Source organism: Caretta caretta, chromosome 9, assembly GCF_965140235.1.
Source record: "Caretta caretta isolate rCarCar2 chromosome 9, rCarCar1.hap1, whole genome shotgun sequence".
Classification (NCBI taxonomy): domain Eukaryota; kingdom Metazoa; phylum Chordata; order Testudines; family Cheloniidae; genus Caretta; species Caretta caretta.
In genome coordinates, this window is record NC_134214.1 from 83,260,649 (window position 1) to 83,285,809 (window position 25,161).

The following is a 25,161-nucleotide window of genomic DNA, read 5'->3' on the forward strand; positions in this document are numbered from 1 at the left end:
TCTGACACATAATTATAATTTTTTTTCCTCCACTAATTACTTTATAAGGAAAGTGTGAGTGTGTGTGTGAGTGTGTGTGTGAGTGTGTGAGAGAGAGAGAAGATATACACCTCAAATTTAGAGCACAAAAAACAAGCCAAAAATTCACACACATTGAGAATATTAGAAAACAGGCAATTTTTGTTTATCTAACATATACAAAGTCTTTAATGATAAAATTTCCAAAAGCACCAGAAAAATCCTATCATATGTAAAGCAAAAGAATTTACAAACAAATTAGCTGCTCAAATCAAAAGTTGGAGGTGCTAAAGATAAATTTTATATAGGAAGTCCAGACTCAACTTAACTATGGAGTTCTGAACAACTCCTTCCTAATGTAAGCAACTCCTCCTAGCAGAGCTGGAAAAGCCCTGCTATTGGGCTTTATGAAGTCAACAAGTGTGCTGGGTCTGCACTCAACTAGCAAGTAACCTTTTCATGAGGAGACCTGAGAGAGAGAAAGATGGTTAATCTATGTTTAGATGGTTGTAAAGGAAGCTGGAAGAGAAAACACACCACCCAATTCACAATCTACCCCCTTTAAAGAACTAGCCTTAAGGGTCTAACTATATATTCACTTAGATTCCAAAATCAATGTTTTCAACATTCGGTCATGTATTGGGGTTTGGGGGGGGGGGGGGAGGGGAGGGTGTTGTTTTTCTGGATTCTAGCTGTAGTTCCACATATTGCTTCGAGTACATTTGCATGAGTACTGGTGCATTTCTTGCCAATGCCAAGCATTACAGAGGCAAAAGTTCCTTATCTTACCATCTGCATGGTAATAAAATTGCACAATGATATCATTGTTCAGCAAACTATTCTTTGAAGAAATAAAAGCTGAAGGGGCCTGAACAGAAGGGGGAAAATTATACCCCAAACTTGTAAAAAACAAAACTAAAGCCTCACGTTAGCTTACATGCCGATCTTGCTTTTCTGATAATTACAAAGGAACAGTTCTGTCTTTGTAAGAAAGGTATAGGCAGTTCAGTGTCAAAAAGAAGAAATGCAGGTAAATGTTTGTAATAGGTTACTGGCCTTTGTTCCCTACTAAAGGCTGTAGAGATCAGATTGTGTATGCTAAATTTATCATCAGGAATAAAATATCTAATTATGCAACATGACTTTGACCAAGATTTTCCTCTCTGATTACTGTGCAATTCATGATTATAATAAAATGTTTTCCTAAATACAATTAATATTAGATGCCTCTTACTTCTATTTTGATTTTTGCAAAAGACTGAAGCATGAACCAGATACTGAATTCGTCTCATTGTTAATATTGCAGGTATTACAATTATAAAGCCAGAAATAGGTATTGCTATTAAAATTACACTGAAATAAGGACAACACCAATATAGCAGGAAGGTAACAGAGAAACTCTAATGCTAGTAAAGTACCTGAATTCAAACTATTAAAGAAAGAATTATAGAATCCTAAAAATATAGGTCTCAGAAGGACCTCGAGAGATCATCTAGTCCAGTCCCCTGCACTGCAGTAGGACTAAGTATTATCTAGACCATCCCTGACAGGTATTGTGTAACCCAGCGATGGGCAACCTGTGGCCCGTCAGGGTAATCCGCTGACAGGCTGCGAGACAGTTTGTTTATATTGATCGTCCGCAGGCACGGCTGCCTGCAGCTCCCAGTGGCTGTGCCTGTGGACAGTCAATGTAAACAAACTATCCTACGGCCCACCAGAGGATTACCCTGATGGGCCGCGGGGTGCCCACTACTGATCTAACCTGTTCTTAAAAACCTCCAATGACAAAGATTCCACAACCTCCTTGCAGTAAGAGGCCCTGAAACATAAACCCTTGCACCAGAGGCCTGGTCTGAACTCTAAAGCCTGAACCAAAGTACTTCCAGGCATTGCTAAGCAAAGCTGGGCTGTGAGCCAGAGGCAGGCCCTAATTGCAGAACTTGGCAAGAAAAGGGTTCCTAGAAAGCACGTGCTAATGATATAAGTAGTAATAAGAGGAACGTGTGCCAAGATGGCACCTGGACATCCTGATACGAGGACACTTCACAGATATAACAAGGAACAGCCAGGTGCATCCCAAAGACAGGGTCCAAAGGACAGCATGATGGACAGATCTGTTTGTTTGAACCAACATGATCAAAGGGGGAGACAGCACCCTAATGAGTCAAGGGGCTGTACCTCAATGTGTCAGTAGGGATGAGTAATCTGTCCTGCAACTGTATAAAAATAGGTCCGGGAGTGCATATCTTTGTCCAGCCTAGGGGGCAGTGGAGTGTCCCGCCACTGACTGAGCTGTGTCCATCGCCAGGGGGCACATATTCGTAGTATGTCCTGTAGAATCTACAGGAAACTATTACTGTGCTTCGTTGGACAATAAACCTGGCCGGGTGCCTTCATACCTTAATAGAGTCTGTGCCCTTTGGAGGTTCTCTCAGGACCTGCTGTGTCAGCTATGTGCGCAGAGCTGGGGCAGCACACAGAGGGAACACGCACGCAGCCGACTATCATCATCATCGAACCAGAGCAGAGCACCTCACCAGTAGCTACTGACAACACTCCTTAGGTAATTTGTTCCAGTGCTTAACTACCCTTACTGTTAGGAAGTTTTTCCTAATGCGTAACCTAAATCTCCCTTGCTGCCATTAAGCCCATTACTTCCTGTCCTGTCTTCAGAGGATAAGGAGAACAATTTATCACCCTCCTCTCTATAACAACTTTTTATGTCCCCCCTCAGTCTTCTATGCTTCAGACTAAACAAACAATTTTTTCAATCTTCCCCAGTAGGTTGTGCTTTCTAGACTTTTATCATTTTTGTTGCTCTCCTCTAGACTTTCCTCAATTTGTCCACATCTGTCCCAAGTGTGCTGTCCAGAACTGGACACAATACTCCAGTTGAGGCCTGCTGAGTAGAATGGAATAATTACTTCTCGTGTCTTGCTTACAACACTCCTGGTGATACATCCCAGATTGATGTTCATTTTTTTGCAACAGTATTGTACTTTTGACTCATAGTTTGTGATCCACGATAGCCCCCAGATCCTTTTCTGCAGTACTCCTTCCTGGGCAGTCGTATCCCATTTTGTATTTGTGCAAATTATTATTCCTTCCTAAATGCAGCACTTTGCATTTGTCCTTATGGAATTTCATCCTATTTATTTCAGACAATTTTTTCCGTTTGTCAAAATCATTTTAAATTCTAATCCTGTCCTCCAAAGCACTTGCAACTCCTCCCATCTTGTATCATCCGCAAATTTTATAAGTGTACTCTCTCTGCCATTATCAAAATCACTGAGGAAGATACTGAATAGAACCAAACCCAGGAAAGATCCTTGCAGGACCTCACTCAATATGCCCTTCCTGCTTAACTGTGGACCATTGATATTTACGCTGATTACAGTTCTCCAATCAGCTGTGCATCCATCTTATAGTTAGTTTGTTTAGGCTGTATTTCCCTAGTTTGCTTATGAGACGGTCGTGTGAGATTGTATCAAAAGTCTTATGAAATAAAGTTGATAAATATCACATTTACTCCCTCCCTCCCCCCATCCACAAGACTTGTTACCTTGTCAAAGAAGGATATTAGGTTGGTTTGACATGATTTGTTCTTGACAAATCTATGTTGACTGTTACTTATATTATCCTCTAGGTGCATGCAAATTCATTGTTTGATTATCTGCTCCATTATCTTTCTGGGTACCAAAGTTTGCTGACTGGCCTATAATTCCCTGGGTTGTCTTTATTTCCCTTTTTATAGACAGGTTCTATATTTGTTCTTTTCTGCTGATGGGCTCTCTCCTCTCCGCCACGCATTCTAAAAGCTCTAACTCCTGAGAGATCTCTTCAGCCAGTTCCTTAAATATTCTAGGATGTATTTCATCAGGCCCTGCCGACTTGAAGTCATCTAGCTTGTCGAAGTAATTCTTAACTTGCTCTTTCCCTATTTTAGCCTCCGATCCAAAACCCTTTTCATGGACGTTTGTTAGTCATCCGATAACTGCTAACCTTTTAGGTGAAAACTGAAACAAAAATGGCATTTAAAACTCCGGCCACTGCTGCATTTTCTGTTACTGTCTTTCCCTCCTCATTGAGTAATGGGCCAACCCTTTCCTTAGACTTCCTGTTGCTTCTCATGAACAACAATAAATTCATAGAACACCAAAAATCAGATATTAGAAGGAAAACTGGTGAAATTACAATAATTAGGAAGTACAGTTATTAGGATTGAAGGCTGGTGCATCCTATGCTACCTTTGTATAGATTTATGTTGATGTTTGTCTTTATGTTAAAGATGCCTAGAGCCTGAGATATACCTTATTTTAAAAAGTGTCTAATTCAAAAGAAACAAAAAAGACAGCCATAAGTAAGACACAATCAACAATGACATTTATATGCAAAATGTATGGATCAAGAAGCAGTCAAAATGGTTATTGGACTACTCAAGGATTTGTAGGTAAAATAACTCAGTGCTGGAAAGGATGGAACCAAAAATAATTAATCAATTTACAGTGAAAAAATAAATACAACTAAAAAAAGCAAAGTGAACTGAAGCCAAAAGAATTAAAGTAAAACTCCAGGGATTCATCTTCAATTTTTTCCATAGTAAATGAAAAAAAAAAAAAAAGAATGTATACAATCCCCTAATATAAAACTGTACCTGAGAAATACCTGATGAAGTTGGAATATTCTGACTGATGTTAGAACCGGTAACAAATATCAAAAGAGGTTGCCAACTTGTGAGGGCAAAGTAGGACAGGAACAAAATCATTCTCCGTTAGTTTTAATGAGAGAAAACAATTCAGTTTGAATCTTAAGCGATTGTTTCTCCTATGTGTAGTTTTGTTTTCTTTAACTATATATATTTTTGTAGGCAGTGTCCCGGACTTTCAAGAGATGACAAGTAATTTGCATGCCCATATCTAATGGTCCTGTAAAAACAGTCTTCTTTCATTGCACACCTTAGCCCAATCCTCCTCGCCCTCTCCAGTGCTAGGCTGCTTGACTAAGTCCCAAAATTCTACTCATTGTAAATTTATAGCTACTTCCAGTTACTCACTGACCCTACAGCAAGGGTTTTGGAGGCGTGGCTGCTGATTTTGGAAGAGCAAAATATAGACTGTTTGTTGGTGGGAAGAATAGTGGTGGTTGAGGAAAGCTATGAAAATAATGCGACATGCAGGCATGGAACCTGGCACTTGTGAGAAAGATTAAGCAGAGGAGTGTAAAGAAATAGCTGGTTTTGGAGGAGCATCCAGTTTGGAGAAAAGAGATCACCTGATTATGGGAAAAAAAATACAAAGTTAAGGCATAAAACAAAGCTACAGAAAAAATGATTGCAGAATCCAAAGTAGCTAAAAGTAGCAAACTGCCCAGTTTCTCCCACTGAATCTAATGGAGATGGAATTTGATTCTGTCCTAATTTGTGGACAGAAAAATGTCTGGCTCCATGTTCAAAGTAATTTTTCTTTTTTATGTTTAATTTTGAAATAAGTGTCAAATTAATTGTACTTGAAAAAATATACAATTGTGAAATCATGGAAATACACACGAGTTGCTTTTTAAGAAGGACTTGCACAAAAACTGATTTTTTTTAAAAAAAGGTTTATACTCCTCAAAACTTCACATTTTAAAACAGGTTTGTAAGGTTTCAGCATAAAATGACCCATGATACAAAGAGACAGTGGGTATCATCTCTGCCAGGGGATCTCAACCTTTCTTTCTTTACGCCCCCAAACATGCTGTAAAAACTCCACGGCCCACCCGTGCCACAACAACTATTTTTCTGCATATAAAAGCCAGGACCCATGTTAGGGGGTACCAAGCAGGGCACTTGCCTGGGGCCCCATGTCACAGGGGGTTCCACAAACCTAAGTTGCTCAGGCTTCAGCCCTGGTTGACAAGGCTCAAGGCCTGGGGCTTGAGCTTTCTGCCCCAGTGAATATAACGCCGGCCCTGCTTGGCGGACCCCCTGAAACCTGCTTGCTGCACCCCAGGGGACCCCGGGACATTGACTGAGAACTGCTGATCTACACCACACAGTGCTGTTTGAAAACATACATTAAAAATTATACACCTCCTTTGACAGATTCATGATTTGTGCAAGTTTGTGTCCATTGTGCAAGGCAATGAGTGTCTCCAGGGAGGTTCTGAGCACCCTTAATTCCCAACTTCAGTAGGAGCTGAGAGAGCTCAGCACCTCACATGACTGGATCTTAAACTATCCTACCCAAAAATCTAGTTGAGGAGGAGGGAGAAAAGGAGAGAAAGGACAGATGCGTTACACGTTAACAGATCACCAGTATTCTCAGTTAGCATGTGAGGATACAGGAACCAGCACACAAGGAATTATTCTGTGCAAGCCAAATGTAGAAGCTGCTAAAACAAGGAGATAATTAGCTGATAATGTATAGCCTCTCAAGTGAAAAGTTATAAATACTTAGAAGTTTGTACATAGCATATAATGAAGTGTACATCCTTAAAGAACACCAGACTGGCAACAAGACTGGAAAGAGAACCAAGGCACAGCCAACCAGAATTACAATATACAGAGATTTTCTTTTTTCTAGCAGGGGGGGACTTGTGTATGAGCAGGAATTCACCCCCGGCCCACCTGTCTCTATCTGGATGATAGGAAGATAACTAATGTGTAAAGTTTAATATTTAAAACTAAATGTTGACACAAATTGTTCTGATATTAAAACCAGCCCTGAATGAGGATGAAAACTGTTTGCTCTCAAGAAAGACTGCCCCAGCAAGCAATCTACTCACGTATAAATAAAAAAACCTAAATATTTGAAATTAAGCGTTTTCAACAAATGAATGTTTAAAGTGTTGTGCTGAGTTAAATCAGTACAACTTTCCTTTGAAATAGATATACAAGACGTCTCTAGTTCCACATCCCATATGCTGAATGGGAAATTTTTACCTGTTGTGTAAAGGCAGATAACCTAACCTCCTGTTCAGTCTGTCTCTTCACAACTTGCCTATCATCACTTTAGTGGAATGAGGAATTTAGTTGATGTTTGCAAATTTGTTCTGAAGTATTATATCAGTTTGTCAACTTGTATGTGTATCTTTTTTCTACACTCATGTTTCTCTGTCAAGATATCCATTCTAATGACACAGACTTTATTTAAACAAATCTATATTTTTGGAATTTATTTCCAACATTTAACTCCTTAGTGGTATTTTAATATTCACAACTGGATAGACTCTTGTGAGCATTACTAAAATTGTACGTTAGAAAAGACATAACTTTCAGAGTATAATTACTACAGAAGATGGTTTGCTCAAAATTCCAAAATCACTAATTATAATCAGATCATTTCATGAAGACCAAAACCAGTCCAAATTTTACTGAAGAGGCATTTTGATATATTATGAAGAACTATTCTTAAGAATATACAAATATCCTGAGATGTATCAACTATTCTTTGTGGAGCTATCAACATACAGTAAATAAAATAATCAAAATAGGATAATATATTAACTTTATAAATAATTTTCTTTTAAAGCAGATGTTAATTCTAAACTGGAGAAACAAATTAAATAACGAGAGAATTTAATTCACTGACGAAGTTACAATAAAACCACTATTAAGAAAATGATCTATGACTTACTGCTTGAATTGAAAAATCTCATAATAAGAAGGGTTTAGATAGAGTCAATAAAGTTTGTTTTCAACTGTTTTAAAATGACCATGCTATAGTGGCTCTGTACTGGGCTAACATCGCCTAAAGTCCTCTGACAGCTGCATGGCACTCTAGATGGTCTAGTAAAAATCCATCTAAAAAAATGTCTGGCCTAACAATTCAAGGAAAACCAGTCTGGTGTTTAACAATAATGAATCATATTCTAGTAATCTAAAAATAGATTCTTTAAAATGGAGGATATGCCATCTTTCATTGAAAAAGAAACAGGGTCACGATAAAGCAGGAGAAAAGCATTTCTCCCCCTCCAGACAGTTTACAATCAATTAAATACAATAGCAACCAAGTCATTTAGAAATATCTATATTTTCCTCACATGTATGCTTGGAACATTTGCTCTTTAATTGCTTACAACAAATTTAAATTAATACCAAATTACATGATTTTGACATCATTTCTATTCTATTGTATTCTTTTCAGGAGTGCCTTCATTACTGTAGTATCTCAGTGCCTAACAGAAATATATTAAGTTAAATGAGTAGCTTCTACCATGTGTGGTTCTTTCTTTCTCCCTTCTTTTCCTCAAGAATTGCATGGGAATAAAAAAAATTAAATAGTACTTTTTTTATTTGTTAATATTAGCAAATGCAAAATCAAAACAATGCGTCTTGCACTTGGTGGTGGGCTTTGTGGTGCAGAAGTTTGGTCCACTTTGCTTCAATATTATGAAACCATTAAATACTAATTCAGCTGAAACTGAAAAAAACCTACCTAAAAAAGCCCTAAATATTTTCTCCAAGGGCCAACTACAAAAGTCTTACAAATAAAACTGAAAGAAATATGATCACTTTACTACATAAAGGATCTACTTAGGTTATTTTATACATGGAAAACGTGAAGTTGTATGAAATGATTGTTATAGTAAGTGAAAGACTTAATTTCACAACAGGTTGGTTACTCAGGAATTAACCTTTATCAGACTACATTTAATGTTAAATTTATTTTTATTAACTGTGATCTTAAATGTACTACAAACAATAGCTATCTTACACTTACCTTATTTTCAAATCTGTTTTGAAAACAATGACCAAAACAAGTGCTCTGTGTATTTATGGCTATAACACACTTTCTCTACTTGAAGTTACTGTAAGACTGACATAGATTGACTTAAACCAGGGGTGGGCAAACCTTTCGGCCCGAGAGCCACATCGGGGCGCAAAACTATATGGAGGGCCGGGGTAGGGAAGGCTGTGCCCCCTAAACAGCCTGGACCCTGCCCCCTATTCGCCCCCTCCCACTTCCAGCCCCCTCACTGTCCCCCTCAGAATCCCCAACCCATCCAACCCCCCCTGCTCCTTGTCCCCTGACTGCCCCTCCTGGGATCCCCCACCCCAAACCGCCCCCCACCCCCCGGGATCCCACCCCCATCCAACCTCCCCTGCTCCCTGACTGCCCCAACCTATCCACACCCCTGCCGCCTGACAGGTCCCCCAGGACTCCCACACCCTATCCAACCCCCCCGTTCCCTGACCGCCCCAGAACCTCCGCCCCATCCAGCCGCCCCCTGCTCCCTGTCCCCTGACTGAGCCCCCCAGAACCCCTGCCCCTAACCGCTCCCTGACTGCCTCCCGGCACTCCCTACCCAACCCCCCCACCGCCGCCACCACCGCCTCACCATGCCACTCAGAGCGGCAGGAGCCCGCGCGGCGGAATGGGCAGAATGGTCCTGCAGGCTGGATGTGGCCCGTGGACTGTAGTTTGCCCACCGATGACTTAAACCCTGAAGAACAAGGTTTAATAGCCGCTAAAAATTTGTCATCATTCAGTGTGATAACTCTGAACATTCCTGACATCCATGTAAATATTCAATCCCTTTTTGAATCTTGGCCTCAATGACTTCTTCTGGCAACAAGTTCCACAGTTTAATCACATGTTGCAGGAAAAATCCTTTCCTTTTTTGGTATGAATTTCCAACCTTTTAAGTGAATTGAAGGTCCCCTTGTTCTTGTGTTGAGGTTCAGGAGGAACAGAAGATCCATTCACCTTCTCTATATCATTCATTATCTTATATATTTTTATCATGTCCCCTCTTATTTGTTTCCCTTTAAAAGTAAACAATCCCAATCTTTTCATAACACTCTTTCCCTCCTAAGAAAGAGAGCACTGTCCACTTGAACAGGCTTAAAGATTTATGAAAGATTTTTGAATTATGTTACCTTTGGCAGCATGGGTGTATCCCTCTTCTTTTTCTTTTCTGAATTAGGGTCATCCAGCAAGTCTGGCTCAAAGGTATAGAGCTCTGTAAGCTCATTCATGGTAAAGTGACGCTCAACCTGCTGCTGGTCAACTACTCGGAAAGACAGTGACTGCTTTGTTACTTGACGATCATATATCTTGTCCTCCATTGTTCCCTAAAAAAAATCCAAATATTTGATTTTTTAAATCTAAACACACAAATGGGATCAAGTTATTCTGTCACTGAGAAAAACAGCAATGATAAGAACAACACTATCATATCATTAACGTTTGTTCAAAAAGATAAAGAACTTTACTCCAATACGTCTCCCGTAGTTTGCTAAATTGTTTAAAAATGAATGTAGTCCCTGAATGAAACACCACAAAGGAACATGAACTGCCAATGCAACTAATGGTGCATGTCTATTTATTAGTGTAATCAATATATTTTAATTTCTTTAGCTTCCTGAAGAAATCAGCTTTTGCACAACCTCCCGAAATTGTAGTTTTTAAAATATGAGTATGAAAAAAATTGATAATTCTGTTGCATCGTTCACCTTATTTTAAGTTAAACAAAAACAAAAATCACACTAAATAAGAAACAGATGGGTTATATTCAATGACAGCTTTTAAAAAAAAATCTTAGGGGACATGGGACTGGGCTCAACTGAACATGAGTTCTGGTGTGATATGGTGGGTAAGAAAATGTGATCCTTGAATGTATAAGCAGGAGAACAGAGAGCAGACGTAGGGAGTAGTATTGGCATTCTATATAGATTAAATGAAAATAGCGCGTGTAGTTCTGGTGTAAACAATTTTAAAAAGGATGTGAAATTGAAAATGATTCAGATAAAAGCTACAAGAATGATTTAAGTTCTGGAAAAACTATCTCACAGTATTCAGAGTAGCAGCCGTGTTAGTCTGTATTCGCAAAAAGAAAAGGAGTACTTGCGGCACCTTAGAGACTAACCAATTTATTTGAGCATAAGCTTTTGTGAGCTACAGCTCACGTTGCATCCGATGAAGTGAGCTGTAGCTCACGAAAGCTTATGCTCAAATAAATTGGTTAGTCTCTAAGGTGCCACAAGTACTCCTTATCTTACAGTAAGAGACTAAAGAAGTTCAAGCTATTAAGATAAATAATTAGAAGATTAAGATATGAATTGAAGACCTATAACTACCTAAACTAGAAAAAATTCTTGTAATAGAGGGCCTTGAATCTATCAGAAAAAGGCACAAGATCCAATGGCTTGAAGCTGGAGCTAGACAAATTCAGACTAAAAATAAGGCACATATTTTTAAACAGTGAGGTTAAACAAAAACAGGAACAAATTACCTATGGATATGGTGGATTCTCCATCACTTGGGAGTCTTTAAATCAGGACTGGACGTCTTTCTAAAAGATATGCTCTGGCTCAACCAGAAGCTGTGAACTTGATGCAGGAATCATGAGTGAAAATCTACGGTATGTATTATGTTGTAGGTCAAACTAGCTGATCTTACTGGACCCTTCTGGACTTAATATACACAATTTTTTTCTTTTCTAATGGTCTGACAATCTTAAACCCCAATTCTACTATCTGATCTACACCAGTGGACCCCTTTTCCTGTGTAGCCCCCCCCAGACTTCAAAAAGAGTCCATAAGGATGTAAGGGTCCGTCTTTACAGATAAGACATCAGGATCTGAGCCTGAAAGGATGAATGAGAAGCATCCAAATCATACGTACCTGAGCCAAGAACCTGTACACAAACACAGGTTTGTTCTGCCCAAAGCGGTAAACCCTAAAGATACTCTGAATATCATAGGATGGATTCCAAGAGGCGTCAAAGATAATCACTCTATTAGCAGCCACCAGATTAATTCCAAGGGATCCTGCCTTAGTGGAAATAATAAACAAACGACCTCTGAAACAACAAAAAATAAAATTATGAAATGTAATATTTTACAAACTGACTTCTCTTACCTTGGATTCCTTAACTGTTACAAACATGAAGTTTTTGAAATGCTGTAACCTAAATCCTCTGGGGTCCTATTATGAATTATTCATAAATTATAATGATTCAAAATCTTCTAAAACCATGAAGTTGTAAAATTTGCAACTTATGTTCTAAATAAAAGGGCAAAGCTGCTAACCAGCTGTTAGAATTACAGGACAGGGACTTTAAGAAGTCATTTGTTACCAAGAATTGTTCTGAGAGGAAAAAAAATCTTTTTCTTCAGACATTTGAATTCAGGATCAAATGTAAGAAAATTAGTTATGCCAAGTTAAACCATCATTTAAAAATGAATACATGCTGGTTGGTGTCATTGGAACTATTATCTGGAAAGCAGACTTTAAAAATTCCTTGGCATGAAACTGTTTCTAGGACATTTTTTATAAAATAACGCACCTTTGTTTCTTTACATGTCACTATCACCCAAGATTAACTTTAAATTAACAATGCAAAAAATCTCATGTAACGTTGAGATTGACATTTTAAAAAACACAAAATGCAAGGATTCTAAAGTTATAACAACAGTAATTGTACCTTTTTGCAAGTGTGTAATATTCTTATTACCGCATAAGTTTTAACTTGCAACTTAGCATGTAAGTAGTGGCAGAATTTGGGGAATATAACTTAAAAGTCATTGATTAGTGCAGTTTTAACACTGCATGAATTAAGTTTATTCCATTTATTGCTTTTTAAATATACAATTGGCTGCATTACAGATATTAATTTGAATGTTGACATATGTATTTGGGAAAATTCATGAAACAAAAGAGCTTCAATTAATATGTACAACTGCATATTATATATATATATATACACACACACACGCACACGTATATCTATCTATCTGAGAGTAGAGGTAGCTCATGAGGCACCAGGGCTTGGCGATGCACCTTCTACCTTTACTCCAGATATGAACTTCCAGTGCTTTATGGAAACTCTGAATCCTTATTAAATTAAACAAACAACCATAATGCCTAATTCAACTGTGTTAACTAAACAGATGGACTCACAGAGACCATCATCAACATACCTGAAAAACTCATCTTGAGTGAAGTGGACATTGAGACAGGTCAGACCCAGTAAAAGCAGTAATTTGGTAAACTTTCCATTCTCAATCCTGAAAGTTCCCCAAGTCCAAGACATTTGGGATGTAGTGAGCAGGAAGAAAATATTAGAGAGAGGAAGACATAAGTAGGACAGAAGCAAACTGTTTCCCCTTGCCTAAAATGGTATTAATCTATTTTGAGACAACATTGTTTGGAGACACTTTTCTGTCTGTACTGATATATAAAAGTATCCATGGATGACAAGGTGGTAGCTTCACAGATTTCCTCTGTGGTAGCTGATGTTCTTTCTGACCAGGATGAGATTGTGGAATAAGTTGAATCATGTTTTTTTTTCCTGTGGCTTAATATGCTTCAGTGATACATTATTTGATCCACCTAGCCACAGAGTATTTGGATGCATTCAAGGCTAGACATTTCGGGTAAATGGAAATGAACAAAGATGACGTTTTTCTATACTGATCAGTTCCACTTAGGAATATTTTAATTGCTGTTCTGACATATGCTGTACTTATCCTTTCAGGTGTCGAAGATTCAAAGTAAATGAAGACAAAACAATTTCCTATGAATTAACCTTGATTACCAATAACTACTTTGTCATCACAGAAAATATAGTAAGAAGATGTATATTCCTAAAAGCAGAGATTTCCAAGACTGTTCTTGCTAACCTGGTTACAACCAAGAAGAAAGTTTTCATGGAAAAGAAATAAAAAAGGGCATTTCAGGCCAGTGGATGGTTCATAAGAACTTGTACCACTCTGGGCCAATTCTAGATAAGAAAGGTACACCTAATGGTTGGTTTGGACAGTTATACTACTATAAGCTACTTTGATGACATCAGGTATTTAGATAAGCATGAGTTTTTGGCCTAGTTTAACACCGAGATATAAGACACTGTGGAAGGAAGTCTAAGATTCAAGTCAAGGCCACCACAAAGAACTCCAAAAAGAGCTGGAATGCCTGATTTCCTGGTGCTGATTTTTGTATGTTAACATCCTTACGGGCATTCAGTTCAAAAGCTTGCATAGGCAGAGAATAGGACAGCCTGAATGAGGTTAGAAGAGTATACTTTGGAAAAGTATCCCATTTTGTTCAGTTCTTGCTACTCAAAGCCAAAGTTTTAGGCTCGGTCAGTCTGGAACAGAATGCAGGAGCAGACATCTACTTAATGGAAAGACAGAGCAGGGACTTTTGCAACTTTTCCACTAGGTCTAAATACCTTCTTGGCCAATTTGCAGTGACAAGAATGATAGATTTCAGAGTAGCAGCCGTGTTAATCTGTATCCGCAAAAAGAAAAGGAGTACTTGTGGCACCTTAGAGACTAACCAATTTATTTGAGCATAAGCTTTCGTGAGCTACAGCTTACTTCATCGGATGCATGCAGTGGAAAATACAGTGGGGAGATTTATATACACAGAGAACATGAAACAATAAGTGTTACCATACACACTGTAACAAGAGTGATCAGGTAAGGTGAGCTATTACCAGCAGGAGAGCGGGGGCAGAGGGAGGGGGGAACCTTTTGTAGTGATAATCAAGGTGGGCCATTTCTAGCAGTTGACAAGAACGTGTGAGGAATAAACAGATGTTTCCTCTTTTATCTAATAAATCACTTTCTTCCTAGTGGCAGAAGGAGGGGGAGAAGGAAAGAAACCAATCTAGCTATCTGAGAGTCAGTGTGGCCTCGCTAATTTGTGGTCTGCTTCCCTGGTGAAGAAAAGCCACACCTCTGAGTTTCATATGGATGTATATACTTGAACCTGGCTCTATGGATATCAGAAAGAATACTTCCTGATTCAGGGACCATATAGAATATTGACTGTCTGCAGATAGTTTAACCAGTCTGGTTATGTGTTCAGTGACTTCTTTACATGGATCATTTTAATGGAGGCCAGCTGAGCTTTTGTCCAGGAAAAAAAAATCTGTATTGTTTCAGCATTTAGACTTGAAACATTTGTACGCCACTACTGATTTATACATGCCACAGTTGTGGGGTTTCCTTTTTTGTCTGAACTAGGACATACTATTTCCCTTAGTGCTAATAAAATGCCAAAGAGCCAGCCTAACTCTATCTAGATCTCTTTCAAGATGTTGTTCAGGAACCTTTCTGCCTCTGACCTTTTTATCCACTCTTTGTATTTTGATGGTCCATGTGTGCTCCGCAATCTGAAATACTGGTATCAGTAGACAAGATTTCAGGGACTGGGTAGTGGAAGGAGGATCCTGCCATCATATGGGTTTTTCTATCACCATGGAACCATAGATTTTAAGGCCAGAAGTAACCACTAGATCATCTAATCTGACTTGATGTACATCACAAGCCTCCAACCCCACCCAGCACCCCCATACTAACCCCAACAACAAAATTAGACCAAAGTATTACAGTCCACAGGAGACTAGACTACTATGTGCTACAGGCAGAGAATAGGAGGGACTGAGGTATACCATGCGCAAAGCCCCTGCAATGGCAGGGAAATGATTAACAGTGGGATTGTCACTCTTCTCTTTCCTTTATATCATCTCATATTGGGAATGGTTCCAGACCCCAAGAGGAATCCCTGAAGCTCTGTCATATACGGTCATGTCTCTTGAACACTGATTACTCCTCAGACAGAAGATAAATGCAAGTGACAATAGATGGATGACCTTCAGTTCTGTAACACCTTCCAGAATAGTGCCTGGATCTTTTCAATCTGTACTGTTTCAGGAAGACTCTAGTTCTCCTTGGGTCTCCCTAGGTGGATGATCCTCTTGAAGAACAGCTAAGTTTACCAGGAACCCTTATGCTTGAAGTACAGAAAGGATCCTTAATGTAATTTCCTTTGTGGCCCCTGAAAACGATGCTATGATGAGTCTGCCTTTAATGAATGGATATAGATAAATCCCTGGACTCCTTCAGTAAGTTAGTGTAACTAAATGGCTTTGTGAATACCAAAGGAGCAGAGGATAGATTGAAAGGTAATGTTATTTATTAAAATTGGTGATTTTTGTAGGCAAAATGAAGAAACTGGTGAAAATAGGGCCTGACTAGAAAATGCACATAAGGTTCTGTTGAGGCCATGAAGTCCTCCGAAGAGATTCCAATGGTAGCAAAAGCTAGAGTCTCCATTCTGAACTGTTTTCTTCGTCAACCTTTTCACTCTCTTGAGCTTGATCTCCTCTAGTTCTTTTTCATACTTAGAAAAATCTGGAACACCACTTTGGAAGTGCTTGCTCTTTCTTGAGGATGGAGAGGTGATGATGAAGGTGCTTAAAGTTCCAGAGTAACTAAGTATTCATCTTGCACTATCGCCTGTATCCACCTGTCTGAAGCTGATTAAAATTAGATGTCTGAGAAGTGGAACAGCCTGTCACTAAACCAATTTGTGGATGGAAGTAATCCTAGTTGCGTTAATACACTAATGTTTGGATTGGAAAGAGGGATTGAACCCATTCTCTGATCTGGACTTCCACTTGGCATCCGTTTTCTGGTATTTTTTTCGGGGAGTAGGAATGAAAGGAGCTTATGCCCTTATATAAGGCTGTATTCGTCCTTTACCTTCATTGGACTTCTCACCAGCCAGAATTCTATCTGCAAATTTTGAGGCACAGAGGATTTCCTTTGAATAGTTATTTGCTACTCAGGAACTAAGCTAGAGTCAATGCCAGGTCACTGCATTTACTTCCATGGCTCTTGTTGCCAGCTTCCTGATGTCCCATGGATGTATTCACTATGAACACTCTACTTAGCATACCACTTGAATCAACCATGGTTCTGGGAGTTAAGGATTTGTAGGTCATCTGCAGCATGTGGTTGCCCTGTAAGCCCTTATGGGCTGCTGAAATAGCTTCAGGGTTCCCTCTGTGGATGGCTTCTATTTTTCCATCTAGGGAAGAAAACCCCCTCACAACAGATATTGACATATACTTTAACTTTGATGCCACTGGTGCATGTGTCTTAGAGAGTTTAAAAAGAGAATATTTTGTGTTCTAGATCCTGTAGATTTTCAAAACTGAGGCAGAGACTTTGGCACGAAAGCAGGAGTGTGGTCACGCCCAACGGCCTCACTGACAAATCTGAACAGCCTCCCATATATGCAGGAAGCATGACATGGCTCAAATGTCTCAGACTGGGGCAGTATCAGGATCCAGAAATGTTAGCTTCCTGTATATTTGATATGTAATTTTCAAACATGTAATAAAAAAAATTCAGACAGAAGTTCCATAACTGCTATTGTTACAAATAAAACTTACGATGACTAAATTAGACTGGAGGAAAAAAAATCCGTTTTTCAGTTTGCTTTATTCATCTGATAAAAAACTTAGTGTATGGCTGGTTTCACTGTATAGCCAGTCTTCTTCCCCGTTTGTGTAGGCCTTTCCAATTGTAACAGAAGGAGAGAAATTTTAATAAAGAGGAAAATATAATTATAAAACCAAAACCAAATTGACAGAGAAATTGAGGGACAGGTTTCAGCTGTATGGTTTAAGGTTTATATTTCAAACTTATCCACGCACAACAAGGGGCCTGAAAAAACAAAACAAAAAAAGCCAGCTATATTTTTACTAGAATTTCTCCACAAAAACCAATGTCAACAATCACGAAAAATATCAGCCAACGATTAATATTTTCAAACTGTTATATGCATCTGAAAATAGTCTTTTCCAACCATAACTAAATTATCCATGAAACAGTGCTACAGAAAGAGAACATTTATATTTATGAAAATTCAAAATTGTACACAAATAGCTGTGAAAATGCAATACAAAGCATACCTGTTACACTGAGAACTGTTTATTGGAGAAAACCTAACCTTGTTGAGGAGATATAAGGAATAACCTTTTCATTCTTTTTAAAACTAATTTAGTAAATAAATATTTGTGAGATGCATTTATTGTCAGGTTAATGGACCAATGCTGCAACAGAGTGATTCCCATTTGTTCCATTCAGAAGTTGGCTGAATATATTCAACATGTGCAAGGGATAGTAAGCTTGCCACATCAAAGGACAAGGCATGTGGCATAGAGTAAACCCTATAATCAACCAACTTAATAGGAAACCTTTAACAAAATGACAGAAGTCCTTTCTTCTCAAATAAAATCCCAACATCAAATGCATTTCTCCTCATTAAGGGCGGAACTACATACTATCAAACTCACAAGTCAAAACTAAAAGTTGTTTTTCATTATTTCACTGACTTAACTCAAAGTTAAGAAAAATCAATATGAAAGCTTATTTTGCTACCCCTTATTTAATTCATTAATTTTTGCAGTCTGGTCATCTCCATGTTTAGCGTAAATAATTGTCTTTAAAATTCATTCACATTTGGCCAGTATTGAGAGAGAGTGTCTAGAGACAAACTACATTACTAATTTAAACGTTAGCAGGTTGGTGCAGTGGCCTTGCACATGCATAGTTTACGTTACAAACACACAGAGACACACACACACACACACACAAAATTCTCTCCTGGGTAAGACTAAAATTCCCAGAAAAAAATTACATGAAAATAGAGTTAATGTTAAGAGTACATATTAGTAATGTAGGGTAATGTACATTATATGGATTTTGCAATTATCCCAAAGCCAGGTGTATATACCCAGGAAATTCAGTGTTAATATTAAACTTAAAAGAAAACAAAAAAATTAAGGTACAAAAATACATAGTTAGGGTACCGAAATATCTTAACTCTGCCATACAGTGGGGCACCATGTAATAATCTCATGACTGAAGTTTAACATCCCCATGAGGTGCAGTGGTATCAATATTTTTTACACAGGGGGAGCTGAGACAAACACTAAAGGCAAAATTGTCAACTAATTCTGGGCGCTCAATTTGAGATACCTAGAGCCTACTATTTCAGCATAATTAGCATTTAATAGCACTTTATATGTTCAGAACAGAATTCCCATTCACCTCCGTTGCAATTCTGAGCGCTCAGCCCTGCTGCAAATCAAACCCCAGGTGTCTCAAGTTGGATACTAAGAAAATGAAGGAACACAATGGCCACCTGTGAAAGTTTTAGTTTACATGACTTGCCTATAATCAGAGGCAGACACCAGACATAGAAAATTTAAATTTAAATTACGTAGGTCAGCAAAGTTATAAGCAACTGAAAACAGGATCTCATAACAGAAAGTGCTGGGACACTTAGCTATAAAATATTAAATACATACACACACACACACTACAGAGGAAGAAGGGGCAACAGTACAGGTACAAAACCTATGTAAAATATCTTTAAAAATAATTAAAGTTCTATCACTGGGAGGATATTTTGGTATCTGCACTATCTTAAAAAGAGTTCATAAGTTAGTATAAGTACAAAACAGATGTAGGAAGAAAAGAGGAAATAAAAAGCTACATAGAATGATCTTACCTCACATTAGTTTCATCATTAAATTCTTCAGCCCATTTCTTTCTTGACTGAGCCGTGGTTGAACCATCTAAACGATAGTAGTCAATATTTCTGAACCATTTTCCTTCACCTAGAAATTTGAAGGTAAGGTGATTAAATGACACCAGCACAATATGAAAATATTAGCAGCACAATAATTTAAATACTGATCATTCAGGGCCAGATTGAGACTAAAAGTTAAGGGAGCAATCATACAACCTCACATGAACCAGCTATTCTATAACAATCAAAATATTTTATACCCAAGGAACTTGATCTCTATGATGTCCGTGCCCCAAAGTACATGTGCACAAATAAATGAAGAACCCATAAGGGGGTACCTGCCATTGCTGCTCGTCTCAGTTGAGCTGTGAAAATGATGCAGTGTAACCTGAATTATGAAATATAATCCACAGAAGGATTACAGAAAATAGTGGTAATCATAATTCGGGACAGTAAGTATCCAAAGCCTTTACTCTAATAGTTCATATCTTTTGTGATACTCCCCAATCCTCAGGTAGCCTTGCCCAAAATAAGAAGTGCAGAATTAGAGTTAACCAAGAATGAAATAAAATTTATTTTCTGAATAGGATTCTACCCCCTATGTAGGGTCCAGCAGTATTGTCTTCTTCCCAAGGAAAAGTCTCAATTTAAAAAAAATGAACTAAGTGAAACTTCCACAAGCAGCTTTACGCAGCCTGCAATTTAGAGAGATTTATTAAGATTTATACACTGAGGGAAAACTTTAATTGCAATATTTTCAGTAACCTTTAGTTAGCTCTTCTAAGATTCACGTGTTTCCCCCTTTGTCATATCAAATTTCTAGAGGTCTGGACACGTTTGCAACAAAATCAGTCGAGTTTCTTGTTTAACCTCAGTGCAAAAGTTAATTGTAAAAAGTAACTACATTTAACCTTTAGGCATTATGCCAGTAACCCTAATTTTCTAATTGATCTTTGGAGTCTGTATGTTTCCAATTACTCTAGGCTGCAGTCTCTCTTATACAAATTGTACCCCTTAGGTAAATGCTTGAAAGGGGATTTCAAAAAGTCAAGGTATAATCATTCTGGAACTGAAATTTAGAGCAGCTGCTTGAGTTTAATTAGCCAGTGAGTTATGGCTACTTCTTTCCAAATGTAAAAAAAAAATTACAGCTGATAGAAGCAGATTTTTCTGTTCCCTTTTAGAACTAACCTTTTATTTTTTCTGGAGGTCAAGGTTTATTTACACAAAATGAACCCCACCGGGCCATCGATTAAAATCAGAGCAGCTCTTGTAGGAAGTAGTAATGCTGAGTGACAATGAATTATGAGAAACTGCATGCTAAGTCATGACAGAGTTGTACATCAACAGAACCATCACAAACAGGAAAAAACAAAGACCATGTAAAATTAGCTCAGGTTATATGGACAGGCTATAAAGATATATACAGCTCAGAGGTCACAGATGACCAATGTTCTGAAGCAAAATACTGGAAATACTCTTTAGACGCTTGCTATATGGACAACAGAGTTCCGGGTAATACAGCAGCAGTGAGCAATAATATATAAATAGACAGCAGATGGAGAGCTATCGATGTCTAGCTAGCTAACTATGATATTGATATTTCTAAGTCCCTGTATTACTTGGTATTTAATTGCTCAACACCATGCTACCAAAACAAAAATCTTTTAAGGAATGTTATATGAATTCATATAAAAAACAGTATGAAGGGTCTTTCACTGCAAGATTACAGAGATGTAAAACAAAATGCTACAGTACACATGTACATCTATGGTTAGAGAAAAAAGTTCACACTACTGACACATTACTAAGAAAATATGATCTAATACAATATACCTTGTGCCATGTGTGAGAATATGAAAAAGCCTATTGCAATGCAACACAAGGGAGCAGGTTTAGAAATGTGTGGTTGATTAAAATCTCAAAATGTTAAATTTTTCAGCACAGCCAGTGTCATTTCCTTTAATAACCCTCTCTTAAAAATGAGGATCAGACTCAGTGTTTTTCCATTTGTAAAAACTGTTTTCATTTTGTATGGCCCCTGACTAAACCTTCCTCTCCCTACTTCTAGAAGAAAGACATCCCATCTGCTTAGAATATAATAAATACATGAAATAGAGCACACGCCTGCAATCAGTAGCAACAGCCTAAGATCCACAGCAGGTGGGGTAGACAGCATGCAATGAGACCAATAGCCCTCCCATATTTGGTGATGTTGGGAAAAGAGTAGCAACCCTTCTGGTCTGAGAATGAATTAGCTGTTTCATCTCCCTTCCATCTAGAATGAACAAAGAGCTAAAAAGGAATAATTAGCTTCACAATTTTGAAGTCTGTTGTGCAGGTGACAAGTTGAAATGTGAAGGAAACGTGAGCATACTGTCACAGGAAAAGGGTGATAAGCAGCGTTCAACCTGAGTAACAGATCCATACTCTAAAGAGGGTTAATAAACTAGCTGTATAATGGACTCCTTCATTTGGACAACCCTAAATGATCAGGAGGAAAGATTTAGAGTATCACATTCTGGTTTCTATTTGCAAAGTTTAAGAAACTAATCTATTGTTTCTATTCAGAATGCTCTCTTCAAATATCCAGAACTTTTATTTCAAGAACAATGTTTTTTTCAAACAAGACAAAGCACACAGCCCTTATTCAAGAGTATAAATGTACCAAATTGAAAGATTTAAAAAGGAGTCATTTTTGAGATAATCAAATGCAAAATAATTAAACATCTGAACTTTTTTTAGATAAAATATAGCCTCCTCAACATGTTAAATAAATTTAAAAATGAGGCACACATTTGAAACCAAGCCTCAGAAATGTTACCAGCGAATGTATGTTTTTGGTGTTATACATAGCAGACCACAGGGTTTAGGTTCAGATGTTAGTGCCATTCTAACAATATTTACTTTTATATTTTACATGTCTGATTAATGTCTGTGCTTCAGTTTGATTCTCATAATACTCATGTGAGATAGGTATTATCACCCCCTTCTTTTAGATGAGGTACAGACAGACAGGTTAAGTGACTTGCTGAAGGCCACCCAGTGAGACTGTGCCAGATGTGGGACTAGTATGCAAGACTTCCTGGCCCTTGAGCCCATATTTAGTCCACAAAACCATAATACTTTTCCAACTACAGAATTAGCATACACTTATTCAAGAACAAATACATTAAGGAGTTTAATAACTAATTTCCTTAATGACTTTCATAGGCAAAAAAGAATTCTTCCTTCTGCAGATGCCTCCATCACCAAATTAACTTTACAGAATAATTGTGAGGTGGAAAGATGGAAATATTACAGATGCTACACCAAGTTATACAATGTGTTGTCCCAAAAATACAAAAACTAGCTAAACATCAACTTATCATATTGGTTTTGGCATGTCATCAGGAGAATTAAATCAATTTTACACAAATTTATCCTTTGAGAGAATGTTTCAATAATCAAACAACATCTTGCAATAGACCCAATGTTTCACTTTTTCTTTAAAAAGGAGTTTGGACCACAATATGTCAAATATTGGGTTTTCTACAGAGATAGCCCCAGTGACGAGCAGGGAAACCAGAGGAATTGGCAATGGGTCAGTAAAGTGAAAAAAAATCACCGTACCCTGGATTGGATTAAAATTCACACCTATACTATCTGTAGCAGGAAATGACATTAAGAAATTCTCTCCACTGTCACTGTTTGGAAGATATAGAAATGCTATACTAACCTTTATAAATAACAGGTTTATCTTTGTCAGTTTTGTCCCTGCTTGCCAGTTCCAGAAAATCTTCTATCAAATCCAGTGATATTAGAGACTGGCTAAAAACTAGACTGAAAAGAGAAATACGGAAATATACAACATTTTCCACTAAAATTCATTCAATGCATGTAATTATTGTATTGTTTTGCTTTACTTCTCTTCCTTCACCCTGAATGTGATCTTTAAAATGGAGTGAATGTCTTTGGTGGAGTACTGGACAAGCATGGAATGCTCTTCTGATAAAAATAAGTTAAACACACACATCTCTAACACAAATTGAGCTACAGCTCTGAGCGCAAAATAAGTGTTAACAAAGGGTGGACAATAAAGAATGGTAAGGCAGAATAATATATTTAAACAATTTAAAAAATTTCTACAAATCTATATATTATTTAACATGACTTACACTTTATCTCCAAGCTCTTCAGCCATGCGAAGAATTTCAAAGAGAAGCACCATTTTCCCAGAATGTTCCAACACTTCAGCATCTGCATCAGTGACAAAATCTTTGTACCAGTCTGGAGCTGGGCTGCCTGGGTTGGAAGAGGATGTGGCTTTACCTGTATAACAAAAACAGTATTAAGCTAAAAAGAATCTCCTCAAAACGAAAGCATGAGACTTTTCCTAAAAGGCAAATGTTTAAAAAAAACTCTTAAGACGCCAATTTTTAAAAGTGACACAAATTTTTAAAAAAGGCTCCAGAGGTGATCCCAGCAGTAACAGAATGGTAAGCCTGACTTCAGTACCAAGCAAACTGGTTGAAAATAAAGTAAAGAACAACATTGTCAGACACACAGTTGAACATAACTTGTTGGAGAAGAGTCAACACGGTTTTTGTAAAGGGAATCATGCCTCACCAATCTACTAAAATGCTTTGAGGGGGTCAACAAGCATGTGGACAAGGGGGATCCAGTGGCTATATTGTACTTAGATTTTCAGAAAGCCTTTAACAAAGTCCCTCACCAAAGGCTCATGAGCAAAGTAAGCTGTCATCATAAGAGGGAAGGTCCTCTCATGGATTGGTAACTGGTTAAAAGATAGGAAACAAAGAGTAAGAATAAATGGTCATTTTTCAGAATGAAGAGAGGTAAACAGTGATGTCCCCCAGGGGTCTGTATCGGGCCCCGTCCTATTCAATATATTCATAAACAATCTGGGAAAAGGGGTAAACTGTGAGATGGCAAAATTTGCAGATGATACAAAATCGCGCAAGATAGTTAAATCCCAGGCAGACTGCGAAGAGCCACATAAGGATCTCTCAATACTGGGTGACCGAGCAACAAAATGGCAGATGAAATTCAATGTTGATAAATGCAAAGTAATCCACATTGGAAAACATAATCCCAACTATATGTATAAAATGATGGGGTCTAAATTTGCTGTTACCACTCAAGAAAGATCTTGGAGTCATTGTGGATAGTGCTCTGAAAACATCCACTCAATATGCAGTGGCAGTCAAAAAAGCTAACAGAATGTTGGGAATCATTAAGAAAAGGATAAATAAGTCAGAAAATATCATATTCCCTCTATATAAATCCATGGTACGCCCACATCTTGAATACTGCATGCAAATGTGGTTGCTCCATCTCAAAAAAGGTATGTTGGAATTGGAAAAGTTTCAGAAAAGGGCAACAAAAATGACTAGGGGTATGGAATGAGGACAGATTAATAAGACTGAGACTTTTCAGTTTGGTAAAGAGATGACTAAGTGGAGATAGGATAGAGGTCTATAAAATCACGACTGGTGTGGAGACAGTAAATAAGGAAGTGTTCTTTACTCCTTCTCATAACACAAGAACTACAGGTCACCAAATCAAATTAATAGGCAGCAGGGTTAAAACAAACAAAAGGAAGTATTTTTTCACACAACACACAGTCAACCTGTGGAACTCCTTGCCAGATGATGTTGTGAAGGCCAAGACTATAACATCTACTTTTTTCGAAGAAAAAAGAAAATCCTAAGTTCATGGAGAATAGGTCCATCAATGGCTATTAGCCAGGATGGACAGGAATGGTGTCCCTAGCCTCTGTTTACTGGAGGCTGGGAATGAGTGATGGGATGGATCACTT

General features: G+C 37.9%; 1 protein-coding gene across 6 annotated transcripts in view; it reads right to left on the reverse strand.

Moving 5' to 3' along the window:
- ATRX (ATRX chromatin remodeler) overlaps nt 1-25,161 on the reverse strand; it is a 139,870-nt gene that overhangs the window by 17,099 nt on the left and 97,610 nt on the right. For 5 of the 6 annotated variants that reach the window (XM_048865450.2, XM_048865447.2, XM_048865446.2 and 2 more), the window contains 5 exons: nt 23,498-23,651; nt 23,059-23,162; nt 19,320-19,428; nt 11,628-11,805; nt 9,881-10,075 (listed from right to left, as the gene is read on the reverse strand). In XM_048865450.2, the coding sequence (XP_048721407.2) occupies nt 9,881-10,075; nt 11,628-11,805; nt 19,320-19,428; nt 23,059-23,162; nt 23,498-23,651 (740 nt within the window). Of the gene's footprint in view, nt 1-9,880; nt 10,076-11,627; nt 11,806-12,828; nt 13,013-19,319; nt 19,429-23,058; nt 23,163-23,497; nt 23,652-25,161 lie in introns of those variants that run through there. The other variant, XM_075132489.1, reaches the window with a different exon arrangement.